General features: G+C 37.7%; 1 protein-coding gene across 1 annotated transcript; it reads right to left on the bottom strand.

Annotated features, from left to right (window-relative positions):
- Window positions 1-3,066: 3,066 nt before the first annotated feature.
- Window positions 3,067-12,214, bottom strand: LOC101859187 (hydroxysteroid dehydrogenase-like protein 2). The gene is made up of 7 exons (XM_005104160.3): window positions 11,836-12,214; window positions 9,546-9,690; window positions 8,740-8,892; window positions 7,538-7,703; window positions 7,001-7,089; window positions 5,801-5,942; window positions 3,067-3,894 (listed from the first exon to the last, which is right to left on the bottom strand). Exons 2-7 carry the CDS (start codon window positions 9,670-9,672, stop codon window positions 3,723-3,725), a joined length of 849 nt encoding a protein of 282 aa, XP_005104217.1. The 5' UTR covers window positions 9,673-9,690; window positions 11,836-12,214; the 3' UTR covers window positions 3,067-3,722.
- Between the last annotated feature and the right edge of the window lie 8,604 nt (window positions 12,215-20,818).

Below are 20,818 nucleotides of genomic sequence, written 5' to 3' on the forward strand. Positions count from 1 at the left end.
ATGAAGATATAGGACAATACATGTAATTGTGGAGAGATATGCAATTTCTCTTGCGAAAAGCTTAAAATAAAACTTCCACAACATTCTGCTATGACCATGGCACACTTTGTTTTTATGGACTTATCAGAAAACCAAGAATGAAAGTTTGAATTCGGGAGGTTAAAATTGGTGGATGCTCTGCTGTGGTTTGCTCCTTCTCTCCCATCAAATACATTCTATCATCCTGTTCTCTCCTTCTTTTTGTGTTTGTTACTGCTGTTGTAACACTACTACTAAGTTTCGGCACTTACATGGTCTTATATTGGGTTTCAAGTGCCGTACATTTTTTTTCTCGAAAACTTCATAAGTTTGAATTTGAGAGAAAGAGAGACTTTGTCCTTTTCGGACTACATGACATTCCTGCTCAACGTGATATCTCTTCTTAATCTTAGTACTCGCCTGCTTTGTAATACCATAACCTGGTGCTCAGTGAAGTATAACACATAAACTCAATAGGAACAATAAAAATTCCCTCTTCTGCAGTTATACTGCCGTGCCAAGGCAGAGCGACGTAGGCCTATCTGCATTGTTTTAAATGATTTTGAATTACGTCGCACAGCCATTGGAAATATGAGCATGGCCCTTCAGTTACGTCTATTTGTCATAGTGAAGTTTCCTATTTGTCGTGCTGATAGTATACGTCTTCCTGCTTTTTCTTACAAGATGCAGAGAGGGTGTAGGCGCCCATTTAAATGAAAATGCAAAAATTAATTTTTGAAGATACGTCGGTCTGTATGGCACGGCAGTATAGTATAACCCTGTGCCCACTTGTGTAATGATAATGATATGAAGGCCTATTATCTGCGCCCATAACAGGATAATTTATAATTAAATTAATAGCTCGTCCGTCAATGTATGAAGATGACCAGTGCATTTACATTATAGTAGGCCTACAGGAGCACATTAAATTCTCAACTTTCAGATCCATAAAGCCTCAAATATCACTGTTCTCTGTGACTGCTACTTTGCTGAACTTTTCATCTGGGTCTGCCACGAGCTGGGCTCTCCCATTTCAAGGAAAGGATTTTGAAGTCTTGATACATTTTCGGGGTAGTAGGGCTATTCCACAGTAACTGAGGGACATTTGGATTATACTTTCTTACAATGATAACACTGTAATTCAATATCTTTTAATTTATTTCAACTTTAAATGACCAGAACATGTGAAAGACAAGTTAAAAATCATATTTAAATGCAGTCATCTGGGGAAAAAAAAATTCTTTATAATGGAAATTCCGTCACGTGTTCAGTTTCTGTAAATGACATGACGTGAAAAATATCTCAGTTATCCTGTCGTTTACCGAAACTAAACGTCACAGTCACATAATTTGCATAAAGTACTTTTTTTTTCAAATGACTACAGTTAATTATTTTTAATGTCTTTCAAATGTTCTGATCATTTAAATATGACATAAAATTAATTGATGTACTACAGATTAGAGGTGTTACAAGATAGTAACAAACACAAGAGAAAAAAAAAAGGAGAAATTAGGATGATAGACATTTGATAGGAAAGAAGGAGCAAACCATACCAGAGCACCAGTCAACTGTCCACGGATACAGTTTGACTGGACAGAGATGGAGACAATAGTCCAGGACAAAAGTATATGATGGAGAATTCTCGTTGGTGGTGAGAAAGGCCGATGATGATGATGGTGATGATAATTCGCTGTCTTTGTTTAGGAGAAAAATAATCCTTTCAAAGAATTTGGTGGAAACCAGCAAAGAAATGACAACACTGTAATTTAGTGTAATTCATCCTTTATGCATGAAAACTTTTAATGATAAACCGATACTCTGCTTAATGAAGAAAATAACACATTTTTCTGAACATCATCATATTGTAAAAATATGGATACCATGTATGAGCATTTGGTCTAAAATAACTGAGTAGAGACAAAATCAGCACAGAAAAAATGTTTAATATTAAAAAAATAATACACATTTAAAAGACAGTTTCAAATATATTTATCGCATATAACCTGTTCAGTATAATTCACAATCAACCAATACACAAACAGAAGAAAAACACACAAGTCTATCACAGCAGAAACATTGAACAAGGCAAGGCAGCTGTCTGCAGATAAAAAGACGTAACTCAAAAAGTTTCCTTCTCTGGGACTAAGCAGAACTAGCCCAAGAGATCAACAGTTTGTTTTAGTAAGCGTTTTACGGCACTTGCAACACAATAAGGTCATATAAGTGCTGAAGATTAGAGGTGTTACAAGAGAGTAAACAAATATAAAATAGAAGGAGGAGAGATAAAGACGATAGGCCCTACTTGTTTGATAGGAAAGAAGAAGCAAACCACAACAGAGCACCCACCAACCACCCACATCAACAGTCTCACTCTCACATAGTTGCTGTCATCCAGAAGATAACACTACCAGTGGATGAGTTTGGTGAAGGCCAAGCTCCTTAAACATGTATTTTTCCCATCTTGTACTTTTATATATAATATATAAAGATCTATTCATAATTTGATTTGAACATTATTATAACATTTTACATACCAAATTGTTCAGAAAAAATATGTATAAAAAACTGGAAAGTCAGAAAAGCATAATGCATTTTCATGCATAGGAAAAACAAAAATAAACAAACCCAAAAACATCACAACCAGCACAGGCAAGATCCTACAGTCAGATGCTCCGATTATTCTTTTACACAGTCTAGAATAATCTAGTATGCATACAGCAAAACTGCCTGGACATGGAAATCTTTTCCTTTTATGTACGGATATATTGCAATGCATGTCTTTTGAATACAAATTAATACAAGTCATGAATTAAAAAAAAAAAAATTGGGGACCTGGAAATCTGATGGCTATAAATGTGCTATACTGTAGTTGAGAATCTCCTAACTAGCTTATTAGCAAAAGAGATTCTATTCTACATGATAAGTTTATTCAGTGCTAGTTGATGGAGAGTGCCACTGGTAGGTCGGTCCTACACGTCTGTGACGTAAAGAAATGACAACTAAAGATGGCACCAATAGGTTGTACTAGTACTATATTACTATTCCCAAACTTTCTCTTTCTGTCAACTTTACTCTTTTTTTTTTAAGCACTACATGATCTTTGCTGCGTTCATGTTCTTCTCGTCGCTCATCTATGACGGTTTAACCACACCACTGAGAATCTAATCAACCTTATTACGATTCCGAATTTCTAATCCGAACACTTGAATGTCCCCAGTGAAATACAATTAGGAATGGAACAATAAGCATGAACAAAAACACAGAGATACATTTCACAAATATCTTTCATATTATTTGGGCGAATACAACAGCTTTTTCAACATTCAGTCTGCCACACACAGAGCGAAAACAAAATGGACACGCAAACCTATTTTCACTATTTACAAATTTCTCAACGTACGTATTTTAAATATAAAAAGAAATACACGTATCAGAAAAAAATTGAGCCTTTAAAATCTGTTCGCATTGTGCCTGTTTCGCTATGGGCAAGCGAGACAGTGCTTAGATCTATAAAAAGTTAGAGCAGCAACAACAACAATGGCATCAACAATAGTATTACTGAAATCCTGAGTTCCGTGTTCCCTGACTCTCAACACAAACCTTGATAAACTAGGCACTTAGTAAAACAAACTTTGCTACACTGGCACTTAGCAAACATTCTGCCGCCAATCTCCCTTGAACGTTTGATCTTAGACGAGAACAGCTCACAAGTTGGACGACAACGGAGGATCATTTTCCTCGGCCACCAAAAGCGACGGAAGCTCTTTGGGCATCATTCGTGGAGGTTCCTTGTCAGGGTCAGCCCGATACTTTGTGAAGTCGCTCACTCCCTCTGACCTCAGGTAATCCTCATCAAGCAGTGCCTTACCATTGAGCCTGGAGCACAGATAATTCAAAGGGTTTGTGTTTGAAATTAACAATTAGAAACAGATTGCTGCAGATAATGGTGGTTAAGCACAAAATAAAAGCAAGAGAAACTGACAGAAAAAAAAGGCACACAGTCGGTTTGTTTTGTTTGTGAAGGTGATTTACTACACTATCGACTCAGTTTTGGTCACGGCACCAAGTAAAAGCAAGAGAGATCGACAGAAAAAAAAAGTTTCAAAGTAAAAGCAAGAGAGAGCTGACCTTCCAGTGGCGCCCTCCGACCACTTGCAAAAATTAGTTGTTTTTCAATCAAAACACAAATTTTGTTCTTTTCATTGAGTAAGTGGTCAAGCTCTCAAACTAGACGTTACACCGGTATAAACCGAAATGGACGAATGCACCTGTAGTCGAAGGCTAGACTACTGTAATCTGTTCAATTTCCACTCTGTGAAAGCCTTAGCCTTGGAAAAAAAATTTCTTTCCTTTTATATAATCGTAGGTGTTTTTACATCCCCAACAAAACAATTTCAATCAATCATTTAGGAGGCAGGCTTCCACCCTGCCTGTCAGAGCCAACCAGAAAGAGAGGAATACTACATCACATCTTACAAGAAAGACCAAGATACTCGATAAAAATTCTCCCATTTTAGGAATTCAACTTAGGTCTCCTGCGTGTGATGACAAAGTGCCTAACTGCTACACCACAGACCCTGGTGCTCCGGCCCATGTTGGTTCAACTCATAGTTGACAGGCTAGAAGAACAGAAAACGCCTGTTTTGAAACAACTTAACTAGTCCATAAGAGAAATTGAAAATGGGCAATGAATAATAATAATAATAATATTAATAGATTGCATTTATATAGCGCTCTATCCCAAATGAGTATAAGCTCTGAGCGCTTTACATCAATCACATGATTATAGCCCATGTCTGATGCAAACACTTGTATTCCAACTTATTGAATTCAGGAGGGATCTAACAATCAACTATCTAATACGTCGTTGTTCGTCAATGTTTCCAGAAAATGCTATGCTTGTCAAGTTCATTTGTGCTGCATTATAAAGTTACATCTTTGACAAAGACCACTTCTGAGAGTACCAAACCAATTGGACAGTCAAAGGTACTCAAGCTAAATGAACAAAGGTAACAGTATATAAAATGGTCGCTTTTAAACACAAGGGGGCGATCCCGAAAAATGTCTTGAGAAAATCAAAGGTAAAAAGTTTTGGACCCTGGTTCAGTTTCTTTAAAAGACAAGGAGAGTTTTCTCTATAACCAAACAAATAAAAACACCAATGAAACCAAACTTTTCATATTGGTAGGGCAATGCCCACTTTTGGTGTTGGTCAAGATTTCTGGAAACCCCTGAAATTTGGGTTAGCCTGCTTGTCCTTAAAAGCGGCCATATACTAGACAACATTTTAATTGTATTTTTGACATTTGGTCAAAAGAATACAAAAGTGTGGACACTCACATCATTGAGCACTGCTTTTTTTTGGCATTTCCTTAGAATTGTGTAAAAAATGTCAAGAATAAGTACCCTAAAGCGTTTTAATCTAACCGTATGTGCAAATTTCAACATGATGCTTGCTAGTACAGTAATTTGAAAGAAAAAAATGAGGCAAACCCATCCATGTCACCAATAGGTCAAGTGATGAGTGTGCAGTACAGGGGTAGAAAATCTGGAAAACTTTTCTATTCATAAAGTTGTGTTAGATTATTTTCTCAAATTAAATGGTTCAAAATTTTTATAAATAACGCTCAGCTTAGACAGCATTAAAGTCAGAAAAGCAAAAAATTCAAATTGACTGTCCAAAAATATTCCTAAGTTGCAATGTTAGTTGGCAGTACTTTTGAGAATGGCTCATACATCCAATGTAAATCAATTTTATGCACAACTTGCAGTCGAGACTTACTTTTCAGATTTTTCTTCTGCAATCCCAAGACAAGCATCCGCAAATACTGTGGCCTTTCGATAATATGCAGGGGGTATTTTTTGCACAACAGTCACTTGACTTTCGACAACAGTGGCCGGCCAAATGGCACTGATGGAAACGCCTGTAACAGAAAAACTTGATATAATCAAGCACCAACAGGTTGAAAAAAAAATCACGTCTCTTACTCTGGAAAAAAAAATCAAAGTGTTTGAATATCCCAAATAACTTCTTCTGGTTTTGTTAGGTATAAGAACCTCCTGCTAGAAACATAACACATTTTGAAGGTTTTCAGGCCACTCCACTATGAGATGTTATCCTCCCATCTGTTTTGCTGTCTTCCTCTCCCTCTGCCTCCATGTACTGTCACTGTGCCCAGTGGGACAGCCTTCGATATTGTCAGCATAATCTTGAAATGTGCCCAAAACATTTCAGTTTGTGCACGTACGTTCAGAGTGAAAAAAGGCCGACCATCTTGTTCAATTCTTTCCATAACTTCTGGGAATACTCATCATGTGATCTCTGTAGGATACACCTAGGGGTCTTTGATAGCATTTCGTGTTAAGAACTGAATCTTACACTTCAAAGTACTACAATCATTGTCTGCGACTCTCAAGCATACAAGAAAATGAAAATATCACACCCTAATATCAACAAATACAGTGGAATCCTCTTAAACCAAAAATGGTTAACCTGAAAATACCAGTAATGCAAAAGAAAAAAACCACAATGTTTTTTCTTCTATTCAAGCAACATTTCTAAACTGATTAATCGGCTACTTCAAAGAAATATGGTGTTACCACAAATTTCCGTTTTTAAAAACAGACTCCACAATAAATTTAGTAATCTGGTTTTAATATTCACAAAATGACTTTGACACTTCTAAAATGAAAGTGGCACTGAGCGACTACAAGGGCTCAATGCAGAGAGGGTGTTAAAGTTTGATCTGCAAGTAACATTGCGACATTGTGACCGTTCGGGTCTGGTCGTTTTTCTTCTTTCACACAAAGAAGGATAGCAGTAGGTTGGGGTAGCCAAAAGTTTGAAAAATATCAGAATCAGGGGTATTACAATCCAATTTCCGTAAAACTGAATAAGTCTTAAAGATTCCACCAAATTCATAATGTTGGACAGCCCTGCAATAGTTATCTGGGTTCAGACAAAGGGGGTCTATACTCTTACCAGTCCCTGCCAGCTCGTTAGCCAGCCCATGAACAAGAGTTGTCATGGCAATCTTCGTCATTGAGTACGGTGTTTTTCCTTTGAAAAACCTGACAAATAGTAAAAGAAGGAAATTTTTATTAAAGAGAGGACAAAAATGTGAGTGAATTAGACAATTAGTGTACATTATTTGCTTGCTTCTGTTGAGAATTCTATCCCCCCCCCTCCCTTCAGATTGAAACTATCCCTTGGATAAAAAAAAAAAACCCTTCCATCTCCTCAGTCCTTAGAAAAGCCAAAAACTGCAAACAAACAAAATTAAGCATTTACATTATTTACAACAAAAATTAAAATATAAAGTACGATGAACACTAAACCATTGCATTATTTTGCTACATTAGAATTAGAATATTCTATCTGACATTTATGGATGTATTGAGATTATTCAGAGTCGTTATCAGGATATTAAAAGCTTGACACGTGAAACTCAAATTTTTTCATGCCAAATTTCTCAAAACTAGAGTAGCGATTGGCTACACGCCAAAAAAGGCATTATACCTGTTGTAGATTGGTGGCGCGACAAGAATAAGTCTTCCACTTTTTCGATCTAGCATATGAGGCAGTAATTTTGTCACCATGCTGTAAGACCCCCTCGCATTGACCTCATTCATCAAATCCCATCGCTTGAGGGGTGTCTCCACAACAGGTTTCCACAGAATAGCTCCTGAGGTAAGCAAAAAGTAAAAAATGCCCTTAATAACACGAGAATACAAAAGATACATTTTTTACGGAGTGTTTGAGTGTGTGTGTGTGTGTGCGTGCGTGTGAGTGTCTGTGTGTGTATGTATGTGTGTGTGTGTATGTGTGTGTGTGTGTGTGTGTGTGTGAGAGAGAGAGAGAGAGAGAGAGAGAGAGAGAGAAAGAGAGAGAGAGAAAGAGAGAGAGGAGAAAGAGCGAGAGACAGAGAGAGAGAGACAGAGAGAGAGAGAGAGAGAGAGAGAGAGAGAGAGAGAGGGGGAGAGAGGGAGAGAGAGAGAGAGAGAGAGGAGAGAGACAGAGACAGAGAGAAAGAGACAGTGATAGAGACAGAAAGACAGAGACTGAGAGACAGAGAGAAAGAGAAAGAGAGAGCCATTTATTTGTGGTATTAAGGAATTACAGAATAGGTGTACTTTGAAGTGATTAACAGAGCCTGTTGGCAATAATCACAGTTAAAAATACAATAAGTATTACATTAACATTTTTAAAAACTAACCTTGGCCAAGAAATACTCAATTGTGTACATGAGCTCCACTTTTAGACAATACCCCATATTAAGTGGGATGGCTCAGGAGAATGAAATTTTAGAAGCACATGCCTACTATTTATATAAGTTTGAGAGAATTATTTAGCCAAAGTAATTCTTACAAACATGCACTTATTTCACTAGTCTACAAAGCTCTGTAAAAGAGCTTTCAAGTCTTCACAAAACATGGCAGGCTTGATAAAGATCCCTTTGTGGTAATTAAATCATGACACAAAGATGAAGAAAATACTGCAATGTCTTAAAAAAACTCAATGTACCTCTGTTGCTATTCCAAGACAGAATAGCAAAACAGTAAGTCCATAAAAATTTCAGATTTTCAAAAATAATATATAAATCTAAAACTTATGTCATTGAATTCACAGTACCAGAATGTCTATCAAATCTGTAAAATTAACAATTTCAACAAGTATAGAGTCTTCCAAGAGAGGAAATTATTTGAAAACAAATATCTCACCTGCATTATACACTGCAACATCGATTTGTCCAAATTTTTCGATGCAGGTGTCAATAGTTGCCTGAACGTTCTCATCAGACCTTACATCACATTTGATAGGGAAGGCCTCTCCTCCATTCTGTACAATTTCATTAGCCACATCATACACTGACCCTGAGGAAAGACGAAAACCTTGTCCTTACACAAAGTTTAACACCACGAAGGAGCATACTTAAAATGTACATAAATCCATATTTTTGCTAATCTTGTTGTGGGCTCTATTTACAAAATAAAATGATAAAACATGATTATCATCCCTCTCCACCCTTTCAACAAGTGTGAGAAACAGAAAGTGACAGCTCTCAGAACAATATTTATAATAATAATTTATAATTTTAACAGCAGTTGTTTAGTGCATTATATCCCCGCTAAACAGCACGATCAATGCACTTTACACCATATTATTACCCCAGAAGACCAAAGAACACTCAGAAACATTCTCAGCTTCTTGGGAAGCATTCAGTGCAAGCAGTTGATTACGTGCTCAAACACAAACTGACAAGATCTTTCACGGTCTATAGCTGGGTACTCATTCCCACCTTGGTGAGGTGAGGAAAATTTGTGTAAAGTCCCTTTCCCAAGGACACAACGTCAGGCCCCTGACGGGATTCTAACCCATGACCTTACGGTTGCGAGTCTGAGAGCCTAACCACTAGGCCACCGATGCCATAGTTTTATAATGGAAAATATTTTATAAGTAAACATAAAATTCAATTCAAAATAGGGAGAGCTTTATGTAAAAGAATGAATTGCAGCCAAAAGCTCACCTGGTGTCTTCTCCGTAGACTCTGTAGTCTTCGCTGAAACGCAGACTCTGTAACCATTCTCTGAAAAAGTCTTCGCAATCTGCCTTCCAATGCCCCGTGTGGCTCCAATGATAAGAGCTGATTTCATGGTGACTGGTTTATTAACCTGTAACAGTGAATACAAGCAAGAACATTATAATATTGTGTTCTGCAGCAGAAATTACGGCAGTTTAGTCCGGTCATTAGATCGATGGCTAACTCCGGTGTCATGCATAGTTGCACATATGATGTTGCTTCACAGCTTTCCATCTCCCCTGTCGGCATTTGGCCTTTTACACAAACACTCATCAGGGTCGGCATTTCTTCAAAATGCCATTCACCATAATTGGACACGCAGCCACAACACAATTTCAATGAAAGCTCCAGTGACGGAAGAAGGAGGAATTTCTGTGTCAGAGGTGACAACACCACAAGCGCCAACAGCCTTCAGTCATCGCCAGAAGTACGAGAAGGCGCATCTGGCACTGAACTCAGGTGCAACAATAATGGCCATAACGTGCCAACAGGGGAGATGGAATGCTGAGGGGAAGTGACAGGTGCAACTGTACGTGATGCCAGAGAATAGATATCGATTTACTGACCGTTACGATGCCAAAGAATAGCCACTTTCACTTGTAAACTAAAATAACCCCCCGATTGTTTCAAAGCACAGAAATTAAGTTACAACGCAATTACTGAATTCGGCTTTATAGATGAACAGAAACCATTCAAATATTATAAAATTTGCAAGACAAGTCCAATGGCATATAAAGTATTTAAGTCATTATTTGTTTAAAAAGGATATAAAAATAAACGGTAATATATATATATATATTCTTCTTTTACTTTCTCTCCCATCTCACACTTTACCAGTTGTTCATTTTCTACTAAATTATATTGATACACTATACACTGAACACGAATATTAACTTCAGGGAGGACTTCCGTAACGAGCGACCACTACGAGACAAGAGTAGAATAGAGGCCAGGGGTAGGGTTTGGGGTAGAGATGGGGGTAGGGGTAGGGTTAGGGTTAGGGTCAGGGTTAGGGTGGTAGGGTTAGGTAGGTCTCTTCTTTATTGTGTTTGTTAGGGTGGTCACTCGTTACGGAACTCCTTCCCAACGTAGCAAATTAATAGTATTTGAAATATTTGATTGATTTTAATCAAGCTATCACACAATGTGTATGACTAACCTCGTAGTAATTTGCGCGCTTTGGACCAAACGGGGGGGCCTGCCCGCACTGGGGTAAAAAAAAATCATTGATTTGCGACAGTTTAAGTGGCCATGATCAAGGCCGGCTCTATTTCTTTGAACGTTCGGGAAAATAAAATTGAATTTTATTTCTCCGAACGATTTCCGTTCTCGAGATATGTTGATAATAAGTGAATGGAGTGGCCCGTGTGTGTGTGTATGTGAGTGTGTGTGTATGTGAGTGTGCATGTGTGTGTGTGAGTGTGCGTGTGTGTGTGTGTGTGTGTGTGTGTGTGCGTGTGTGTGTAGTGTGTGTGTAAGGTGTGAACAGGGGGGGGGGGGATTTTTTTTTTCCATGAAAGATTTTAGCTTTTGCTTGGTGACTAAATGCAAAATATAGGTCTGCCAAGGTCGAGCTGTCTTGTTTTCTCAAAGTGTACCTTTTTTAAAGATTTTAAAATGAAGTATAGTCCGGGAACGTTGCCCCAACCACAACTGAAGTATCTGAATATTCTGAAATTTAAAAATCTCTAGCTCTAGAAATAAAATTCGATGCAAAAAATGCTTCCACCCAGTCCTCGCAGAACGGCAGAATGACAGGATGACGCCCAAATCTCGCAAATAATCAAAAAATCTCGAGATCAGAAACCGTTTGGAGAAATAGAGTTCAACTTTATTTTCCAGAGCGTTCGGAGAAATAGTCACTACGCAATTGATATATAGAAATCTATGTCTTGATCTGCAGCAAACAACACTACTGCAGTTTGACCCCCGTGGCAGTGCATCAGTGTTCGGGAGTGAAAGTACAAATTTACCTCTAGATCTAGGCCTAATGAACGAGAAATTTTATTAAGGACCTTACAAAACCTGAGCATAAAGACAACTTCAGTGAAAGCAAAGAATACCAAAAAGGAAAAGGGAGGAGGGTGGTTGTAATCACAAAAAACACTCTTCACAACATTTAACTTACAACCCCTTTGCTGAGTGAATGGAAAGAGAAAACACAAATATTGCTTGGAGTTCTTGTACGCAGCCTTTGGCCTACTTCGCGGGCATGAATGAATTTGAATGGACTCACACACTCCGACAGGCTGACAGGACTGACTGACTGGCGAGACCTTTTTTTTGGATCTTGACACTTCAGATCCACTCCAACAAAGTGCAGCAAGCTTGTTTACTTTTTTTTTGCTCAGCGAGCTCCTCAAGACTGAAGAAAGTCAGTAGTTTTGCAAATTAGTTAGTCTCTACCTTGTCACCTCTATCTATTATAACTAGAATCTAGATTCTAGACTTAACGAATTCTAAAACGTTGCACGAAGAGCAAAGTTTGAGCTCGAAGTTCGAAGTCCGGCCGCAGTCTACTTTTTATACACACAGAGACACAATTCTGAGCTTGTATCTCTGCTCCAGATTATTGTTTTGGTCCGTTGCTTTTCTAAAGAGGTCAACAGTCCAGACCAGAGACATCTACATCAACAACTGAAGAGCTCGGGAATGGCACACAAAAAAACTCCGAGTCACGGTTTTCCATTTGGTAGGCTACGGGCAAGGCTACGGGACATGTTACAAAGTTGCAATATATTAGTTTAAACCACTTTTAATGTAAAGCAGTGAGTCTACTACCAAAAGTTTGCGTTTCAGTGGAATTTCGAGGTAGGCCAGTAGGCCTATCTTACACAAAAATAAGCATTTGCCTACCACAAAAAGATCTTGCCGAAAATTTGGCAATTGATCTACTACTTCCGCCACACCCCTTGAGCGATTTGGATTTTCAGATATTTTGAAATGTTCTATTTTTATAAAACATAACAGTAAATTGAAATGCATTTCAAACACGGCTTAATTTATTGACTTCTGGTCAGAGGTTATAAACTAGATCTAGGCTTACTGATATAAATTTTTGTTAAAACATTTCTTTTCCTCAAAGTGAAACACGCATTTAATCAGACACGGGTGTGGAGGCAGGGTTATTGACAGTTGAAAGGTGATAAAAGAAAACACTCGCACACGAAAAAAGAAATCGTAATTAATGGGAAGAGAATATAGAATGGACTTCTTAGACTACTTGGTTTTCTTCGAAAAAAAATATTGTAAAACTTTCTCTACTTTTACTTTTATATTATTTAAGTCAAAATCTCTCTCTTTGTGTGCATACACAGGATATAATATATATATATATACTAACTTTGCCTACAAATGGCTCATTATGAGACAGCTGTAGGCCTGCACGTACCTCCTTGCCCCCACATAATTTCAGTTTTCTTGTAGATTTAACCCTATGAGTACTCACGTACATTTGTCTCTTGATTCGTGTTTCATGTAATTAAAGTATATATGGTGTTGAGGAACATTTTAATGTCAACGTGTGAATGTTTTCGGTGAATGCTGTAAATCCCCTTATTTAAAAAAAAAACCCAACCCCCTGCTTTAGGCTAACATCAAAGAAAACGCGCCAGAACCTTTGTTTGCAGTGACCTTTATGAACGGGCTTTTAGATTCTATTGGTCGTCCAACTTTTTGACCCGTATGCAAAGATCTGAGCGATTAATTTCATTTTAACTTGCTTTTACCGCGGTTAGACAAAAATGAACAAGCTATTATAACTAATGTAGACCTATGCAAAGGTATGAAAATATTAAAAACACATGTAGCAATTTCATACCTTGTTTTAACCACGGTCAGACGAAAGTGAACAAACTAGACACCTGCAATTTTAATTATGTCCAGGCAACCTCCATGAGACTACGTTGAAGTGAGGGAAAATATACCACTGGAAAAGAAAGTTAGCAATATAAGTTGGTGATTTTTATTGGTAGCCTAGTGGGTAATCCATGTAATACATATTGATGTTCCCTTTGTAAACGTAATCCTCGTCGTCATTTACAAGGACATCACATCGGTCCCGGCAGCCCTGTTATTGTAGTCGGGACACGCTGAATAATAACATTATAGTCCTAGTCTTGCTTGAAATATTCGTTGATTGGGTCTCTTATACCCCCACCCCCCTTTTCCAGACCCGCTTTGAAAGGTACAAAATTATATATAATAGATCTATAATATATCGGATTTCGTCATACTCGCACTCGTATGCATGTTCAAGCAAATTAATGTATCAATTTTGTGTTTGGGCAAAAAACAAAAGTTGTAATGTGCCTAGAGTTGGAAGTGGGCGCTGTAGAAAGGATTTTCATGATCATTATTATAAGTTTAATTAAATATCACATTATTATCATAATGCTCCTTTCTGCCCCTCTTCAACCACCCTTTCTACCTCTTCCTCCTCCTCTTCCTCTCTCTCTCTCTCTCTTCTTCACTCGCCTCCACCCTTTCTATCTGGGAACACAGCTCAGTTTGTCATATGAAGCTTGGTCTCACCATAGCATCCATCAACCACCCGCAAATTCCTGTGATTGCATTCACAAGAAACAATAACAGGTCCCCACCAGAGATAAAATTATCAACGGCATTTTTATTAGGCAAAATTGCAAAGTCAAATCTCACTGTCCTTCTCTTATGCCCAAAGGACTTGGACTCTGCACATGCCAACCATATCCTTCAGCACTTCCCGCGCTGCGCCACACTTTGTACACAGACGAGGCAGAAATATATGTGGCTCCCCTTGAGAGAAAAGCTCTATGGCAGTTTCTCAAAGTTGAAGCGAACTGCACTGTTGGTGCGCGACATCGGACTGACTGTCAAGCTGCTGTCATCGAGAACGAGGAAGAAGAAGAAAGAAGAAAACAAGGACACTACACAAGTTTTTAAAGAAAAGAACGTCAAACATGACAATCAATAAGCTGAATACACAAGCTGCAGTTTGGGTACTTAAAATGGGTCAGAGTGGAATTATATCAATATCAGTAAGGGCACTGGTACGCATATACATTGTACAGCAATGTAGGTACATGTAAAGAGTTGTTCCCGCATCCGATCTGGACATTCGAATTTAGGGATTGCCTTATTAGTGAGACAACTTCCTGGGCCTTCGGCATATTATGGTAGGGTGGCCAGTTCCTTTCCATGACGCCTTTAATTCCCCAACTCGAAGTCAGGTTACTGTTGGGTGGGCAGGAGGAGGCGAAAAAATGCGTGTCCGAACCGAGTATCGAACCCGGACTTTCCGCTTCGGAGACCAGCGCACTAACCGCTCCGCCACCACACCCTCGTAGGTACATGTAGGCCTATCTGGGGGAATTTCAACAAGTTGTGTTTCAATAAGTCATATTGTCATAAAAACTCAAGTAACACAATGAAACTCGGATGCAACGAGGTCAGGTTCAGCAAAAGGGGACGGACTTTTTAAATTCGATTAAGTCACAAAAATATCTCGGATTCAACGGACACACATATGAGCAAACTCGGTTTCAACGAAGTCGCTTGCTGGGCGAACAGGCCCCGCTGATGTGTCTTCAAAACTTTTCTCCAGCAACGAAGCTTATAAATCTACTGTATTACAAGGGACCATCGGTCGCATCCACATCCTAGATTATTACACATCTAGCCTGTTGCGTACACCCAAAGTGACCAACCACAAGTCTTCTATCACATCAAGACATGTGATGTTGACACTCACTTAAGACATGACGTTTCTTAGCGCGAGCCAGGGTTGGGAGAGGTCGGATATATGGTCAGCAGACGAGGGGCTTTTACTGCGTACACCTTACACAAGGGGTCCTAGGTGTACTATAGGGGCGGATTAGATTGGGGGGAAGAGCATAGGTACACGTGTTCATGGCATGGAATGGGTATCCAGCTACAGACAACAAAAGATCTAGTCAGTTTGGTAGCGTTTGAGCACTTAATCGACTGCTTGCACTGTATACTTCCCGGAAAGCTGAGATTTTTTCCAACTGTTCTAGCTGTGGGTTCGCTGGGGTAATAATATATATAATATAGACTGTCAAGTGCATAGAGCTTGCTGCTGAGCGGGTATATTCATTCATTCTTCTTCATCATTATTATTTTTTTTAATGAAAAAAATCGACACCAAAATTCTGCCATTGATATGACAACGGAGTGGAAATTTTGGTCAGGGTATAAGTATGGCTTTATAAAACAAAAAGTTTTAGCAAGCGTTTTATAGCACTTGCAAAACTATTTCAATTAGATAATTTAAGTACCAACGATCAGAGGTGTAACAAGAGCGGAATAAATATAAAAAAGGAGGAGAGACCAGGACTATAGATGTTTGATAGGAAAGAAGGAACAGACAAACACCAGAGCACCTACCAACCAACTGCTGGGAGCGAGTATGACTGTGCCTTATTTTGGTGTTTTTGTATGAGAATAATCTACAATAATGCATCTTTAGGTCTTCCACAAAAAAAAAGTTTTCAACCAAAGAATTCTCTCTTTCTCACTTTGTTTTAGTTTCAGTCAGTAAGAGTTTTACGACCCTTGCAACACAATATGGTCATAAAAGTGCTGAAGATTAGAGGGTAACAAACACAAAAAAGGAGGAGAGATAAAGACAATACATGTTAGATAGGAAAGAAGGAGCAAACCACACTAGAGCACCCATCAACCACCCGTTGTTAAAAATTCTCGTACTTTCTCACTTTCTTATACAAATACATCATCACACTGCAAACTATTACATACAAACTCAACATCCTCTTTATTCAAAACAGAGCTGTCACACAGATAGCTCTATCACAGAACAGACTGAGAGCTCACCGATGCCAATGCAAAAAAATTACATTGATCAGAATAAATAACAGGGAAACCAAGAGTCAATGGAACCAAGTTATAATAACATAATAGTCGGGACTCCATAAAGTTAACAATGTCATAAAAAAATGTATACTACCGGTACATCTAGGTTTTAAAGAAATCATTAAGAAGCGCAAAAAAAAAAGGGAATCTATTCTTACACAACATTCCACCTAAATCTATACATCAATTCATTTTCATCTGTAATTTGAGAATTAATTTTTTGGGAATTAACAGCTGGCAACAACAGAAACTAAAACACATTCCACAGTTACATACATGATAAATGATAATAATGATTTTGCGAAATTATTAAAGTCAGTCAGGAATGGACACATACAGACATATTACGTAATTAGAGACTGACATCACGAGGTATTCACTCAGGAATGGACATAATACATAGACAAGATAGCACATTATCTGTATAGTGACATCACGGGGTGAGAGTGGTCCTAAAGCACAACATAAATAGTGTATATACAATGCAGAGTTGAGTCTGTACAACTGTGAACAGTGAGGTACGGATATTTCTTTGAGAAAGTGTTTTATCATTGCACGTTTCCAGTCAAGTAATCATGAGACATGAAAGGAAAACCGGCCTTCTTATTTTAGTGAGAATAAAAAGGAACATTCAGAAGAGAATTAAAGCACATCTTCGATGACTCTCTCCCTCCCTATCACCATCACCAAAAATAGGATTTTATTCCTCCCATCATTTTCCTTTTTTGATAGATGATGAGTTCATCCGATGGCTCCTTCACATTATCGCAGATTTAAAAAAAAAAACCAAACAAAAAGACAGTAAAAAAGTTTAATATCGTCTTTGTCAGGGTTGAGCAGACTGGAACAAAAAATATAATGAAATGGCCACAGAAAGCATGGCAAATGCAAAACTACACACTACACAATTAAACCGCTACAGTGAAAAGGAACTGCATTCGTGTAAACAAAACTTCTCATGAATGATTAACATGTTGTTTAAGTTGTTCCCAGTATTTTTTTACATTCAGTTGCGCTGAAAGTTTCCAAACCAACCATATGTGACAGAAATTGATCAAATGTTACGAACATTTCTTCTTTGGCCTTAAATAACTCAAAAGGGATTTTTTTAAAAAGGGGAAATTAGCACAACATTGAAATCTAAAACAAGAGCATCTGAGACTAAGAAAATTTTTGCCACTGATTACATACATTTCCAGACCATGACAATGAAAAAAAGCACGCACTTAGCAAACAAGTGCTAGAAAATTATGTTGATGAGATGTAAGATGATCAAGATGATCATATCATAGTATAGCAGAATTGAACAATTTGTGCGAGTGCAAAGAAAATTAGAGCATTTCATGGTAATCGAGCATAAAAAGGTAAACAACAATATTTCGGAGTTCAGTAATAAGCTCCACGTCACACTTATTCAAAAGGTAGAACTTTCTAAATAACAGTCATCCTTGGAAGCGAGGACAGTTCCCAAATCTCATCTCCAGACAATGTTAATTTATTCAGAAGCACCCTTGTTGTGGCCTCAAACTCAAAGTCGCTACCCTGGAATTACAAAGTTCTATCTCCTGAGTACCCTATCTCGAGTTGAGAAATTTGACCTTAAAAAAGTTGAGTTTCACAACACTTCAAGACTTTTCCAATGCAATTGCAGCAATTTATTAAACATCTTGATAACGACTAAATAATCTTATGATTTTGATAAAGAAGAGATAGAGCATTTGATTTCTGATCTCATGGTCTTTGTAACTCAAAACGGCCAAAAATGTCAGATAGAACTTTGTAAATCTGAGGTAGTGTAGTGCCAGCAATGTGGGCAAACATAGTACATCTGTAGTGGGCTTATATTGCTGAAGAGAAGAGAGCCAGATGAACATTTGAAGTGGGCGGTAGGCGGGTGCTCTGATGTGGTTTGTTCCTTATTACCTACAAAAAATCTATCGTCTCTATCTCCCCTCCTTCTTTTTTGTGTTTGTTACTCTCTTGTAACACCTCTAATCTTCGGCACTTAGTGCCGTAAAACTCTTACAAAAAAAAAAAAAAAAAATATTTGAAAGAAAGGGCAGAACAGGTTGTCTTGGCCACTGGGAAAAACTGCCAAGCAATGTTTATTTTTGCACATCAAAAATTCTTTAAAAAGTGAACATGGATGGAGTGACTGTTTTTCTTCATTTGTGACAAACAACACAAAATGAATAACTTGAATAAATCAAGCATATAAAGTAAAAAAAAAATATGAACATGAATATAAATCATTTACTAGGAAATCAGACAAAGACCACATCTTTACTCTCTATGATAAAAATATCAACGACTTTGGAAAATGCTGCAAATATCTGGTTAATTTTGGTGTCAATGTGAAGTGAGTATGTCTTACAAGACTTGATTATAAATAGCATACCCATCAGGCACTCAAAGGGTACTTTCACCTTATCCTTCAGACTGAGAATATTTATGAAAACACATTCAATATTAATATGAGGGCTCTATAGTATAAAGCTATAAATACATATTACTTATATATATATGTATCTTATATTCTTAGGAAACAAAACAAAAAACAACAAATTTTATTCTAAGTATACAGAAATAATGACATAAACAACAATTCTGTGGAGTAAACAAATCTTTTGTAGAAAAACAAAATTCTACAAATATCAAAACTACAGTGGTGTCCGCTTAAACCAAATTCTGCGGGTCTACCAAAATTTCTCCAGTTTCGCCAGATTTTGAGTTTAGAGACGTTGCTAATACAGAAAAGACAAAAGTTGAAGATTTTGTATTCTTTCGGTCTCAAATTAATCAGGTTTGGTTTAAGCGAACTCTACTGTATTTCCGCAGTCAGAGAGACTCTTTAACGTTATCATGTCACAGGGATGTGTCAAAATAAAAAATCTCGTTTAAGACTCAACAAAACAAAATTTCTATTTATTTATGGACATTCCCATCTCGTTCAATCAATAAAACAAAAAATAACAATATATTAATTCTAACCGATCCTCACAAACCGCAGCGTACTTTGATCAACAGAAGTTATAGAAAAAGATAACATAATGTGGATAAAAGTCACAGATTATACAGTATGGCACCATGTGGGAAAAAGGGAGTACGGTAATGTGGAAAGTATTCACATTCTCCATCTTCTGTGTACACCTCCACCAACGGGCATCTCAGTATTTTCAACAAGCTGCTACACGCTTCACAACCATCTCAGTGCTTTCAATATAGCTGAACACATTTAACCAAAGTTGACAAAACCAAAAAGACAAAAAACTTTTTCAAAATGTCTTGTTTGCCTCTATAAATTTGTTTGCAGACAGAGGTTAGTTAACAACTATAAGCAAAATTTGTGGGAGCATGGCTGGAGGAATACAGACGTAACTGGTTTGTTTCTAAGTTAAAACAGAAGGATAGAAAAAATAAAGTAATTAATAACACGCAGTTACTCAGAGCTCAAAAACATATCAAAAGAGAGATCAACTGTAACATTAAGGAAAAAAGAATCTCTACCCTAATAAAAAAAAGAAAAAACAAAAGAAGAAGAGAGCAATAAAATTGCTCATTTTGGGTCAAGACAGAGAGTCCCTTGAGAGTATGTTTGAATGAGTTGGGTTTTTTTTTGGTCATTCAGACTGCTTTATTGGGTAGAAGACTGCTTCCTGATTCAGAGTTCTAGTCTTTAATTTTTTATTTAGTAGATGTTTTACGGCACTCGCAACTGCATAAGATCATATGAGCGCCAAGGGGTGGATGTCAACAGAGAAGTCGTTACAGGGAATCAGGCTTACTCTGCTCACCTCTCTAGCTTCAACAGCACAAAGTCTGTTTCGACTTTCAAGGCACCCCGGAAATAGAGGGCCACAAGCAAGAGTGTGACAAACATACAAAAGAAGTAGAGGAAAAATGATAATAGTAAGGATTAGGAAAGAAAAAGTAGCATAGCAGTTCCCTTTTGTAGATCAGGCACAGCTATGAGCGTAACATTGATGAATCAGCCCATTTACAATTCTACTGTGCATGAACGAGAAATGTCCCCCCTTTGGGAATGGCCTAAAAAACTTCAGTCAGTGGCACCGCCCCGGAGGGTGCGTTCTAGTCTGTGTACCCAGCAAGGGCACACACACACACATGATGTATACATGCATGGTCTGACTGCAGTGTTGCCCTTGACGGGAGTGGTCTTCTTATCTCGCCACACGTTCTTGGAATCATCATGTTTGAATGAGTTATTATAAAGGCAAAAGTAAAAGCCACATCAAACTTTACTTACCAAGGAGAAAGGAATCAAACCTTATATTATTATTGGATGGAGTGGAACAAAACTCACATTACCGGTATATTGAACAGAA

The sequence above is a fragment of the Aplysia californica genome, unplaced genomic scaffold (assembly GCF_000002075.1).
Source record: "Aplysia californica isolate F4 #8 unplaced genomic scaffold, AplCal3.0 scaffold00407, whole genome shotgun sequence".
NCBI lineage: Eukaryota > Metazoa > Mollusca > Gastropoda > Aplysiida > Aplysiidae > Aplysia > Aplysia californica.

Excerpts from the sequence above, each read along its gene's own strand:
- LOC101859187 (XM_005104160.3), bottom strand. The coding sequence starts at position 9,672 with ATGAAATCAGCTCTTATCATTGGAGCCACACGGGGCATTGGAAGGCAG. Across the intron at positions 8,893-9,545 it reads GTCTACGGAGAAGACACCAG|GGTCAGTGTATGATGTGGCT; the intron begins GTGAGCTTTTGG and ends GTCTTTCCTCAG. Across the intron at positions 5,943-7,000 it reads TAACGAGCTGGCAGGGACTG|GCGTTTCCATCAGTGCCATT; the intron begins GTAAGAGTATAG and ends TTTCTGTTACAG.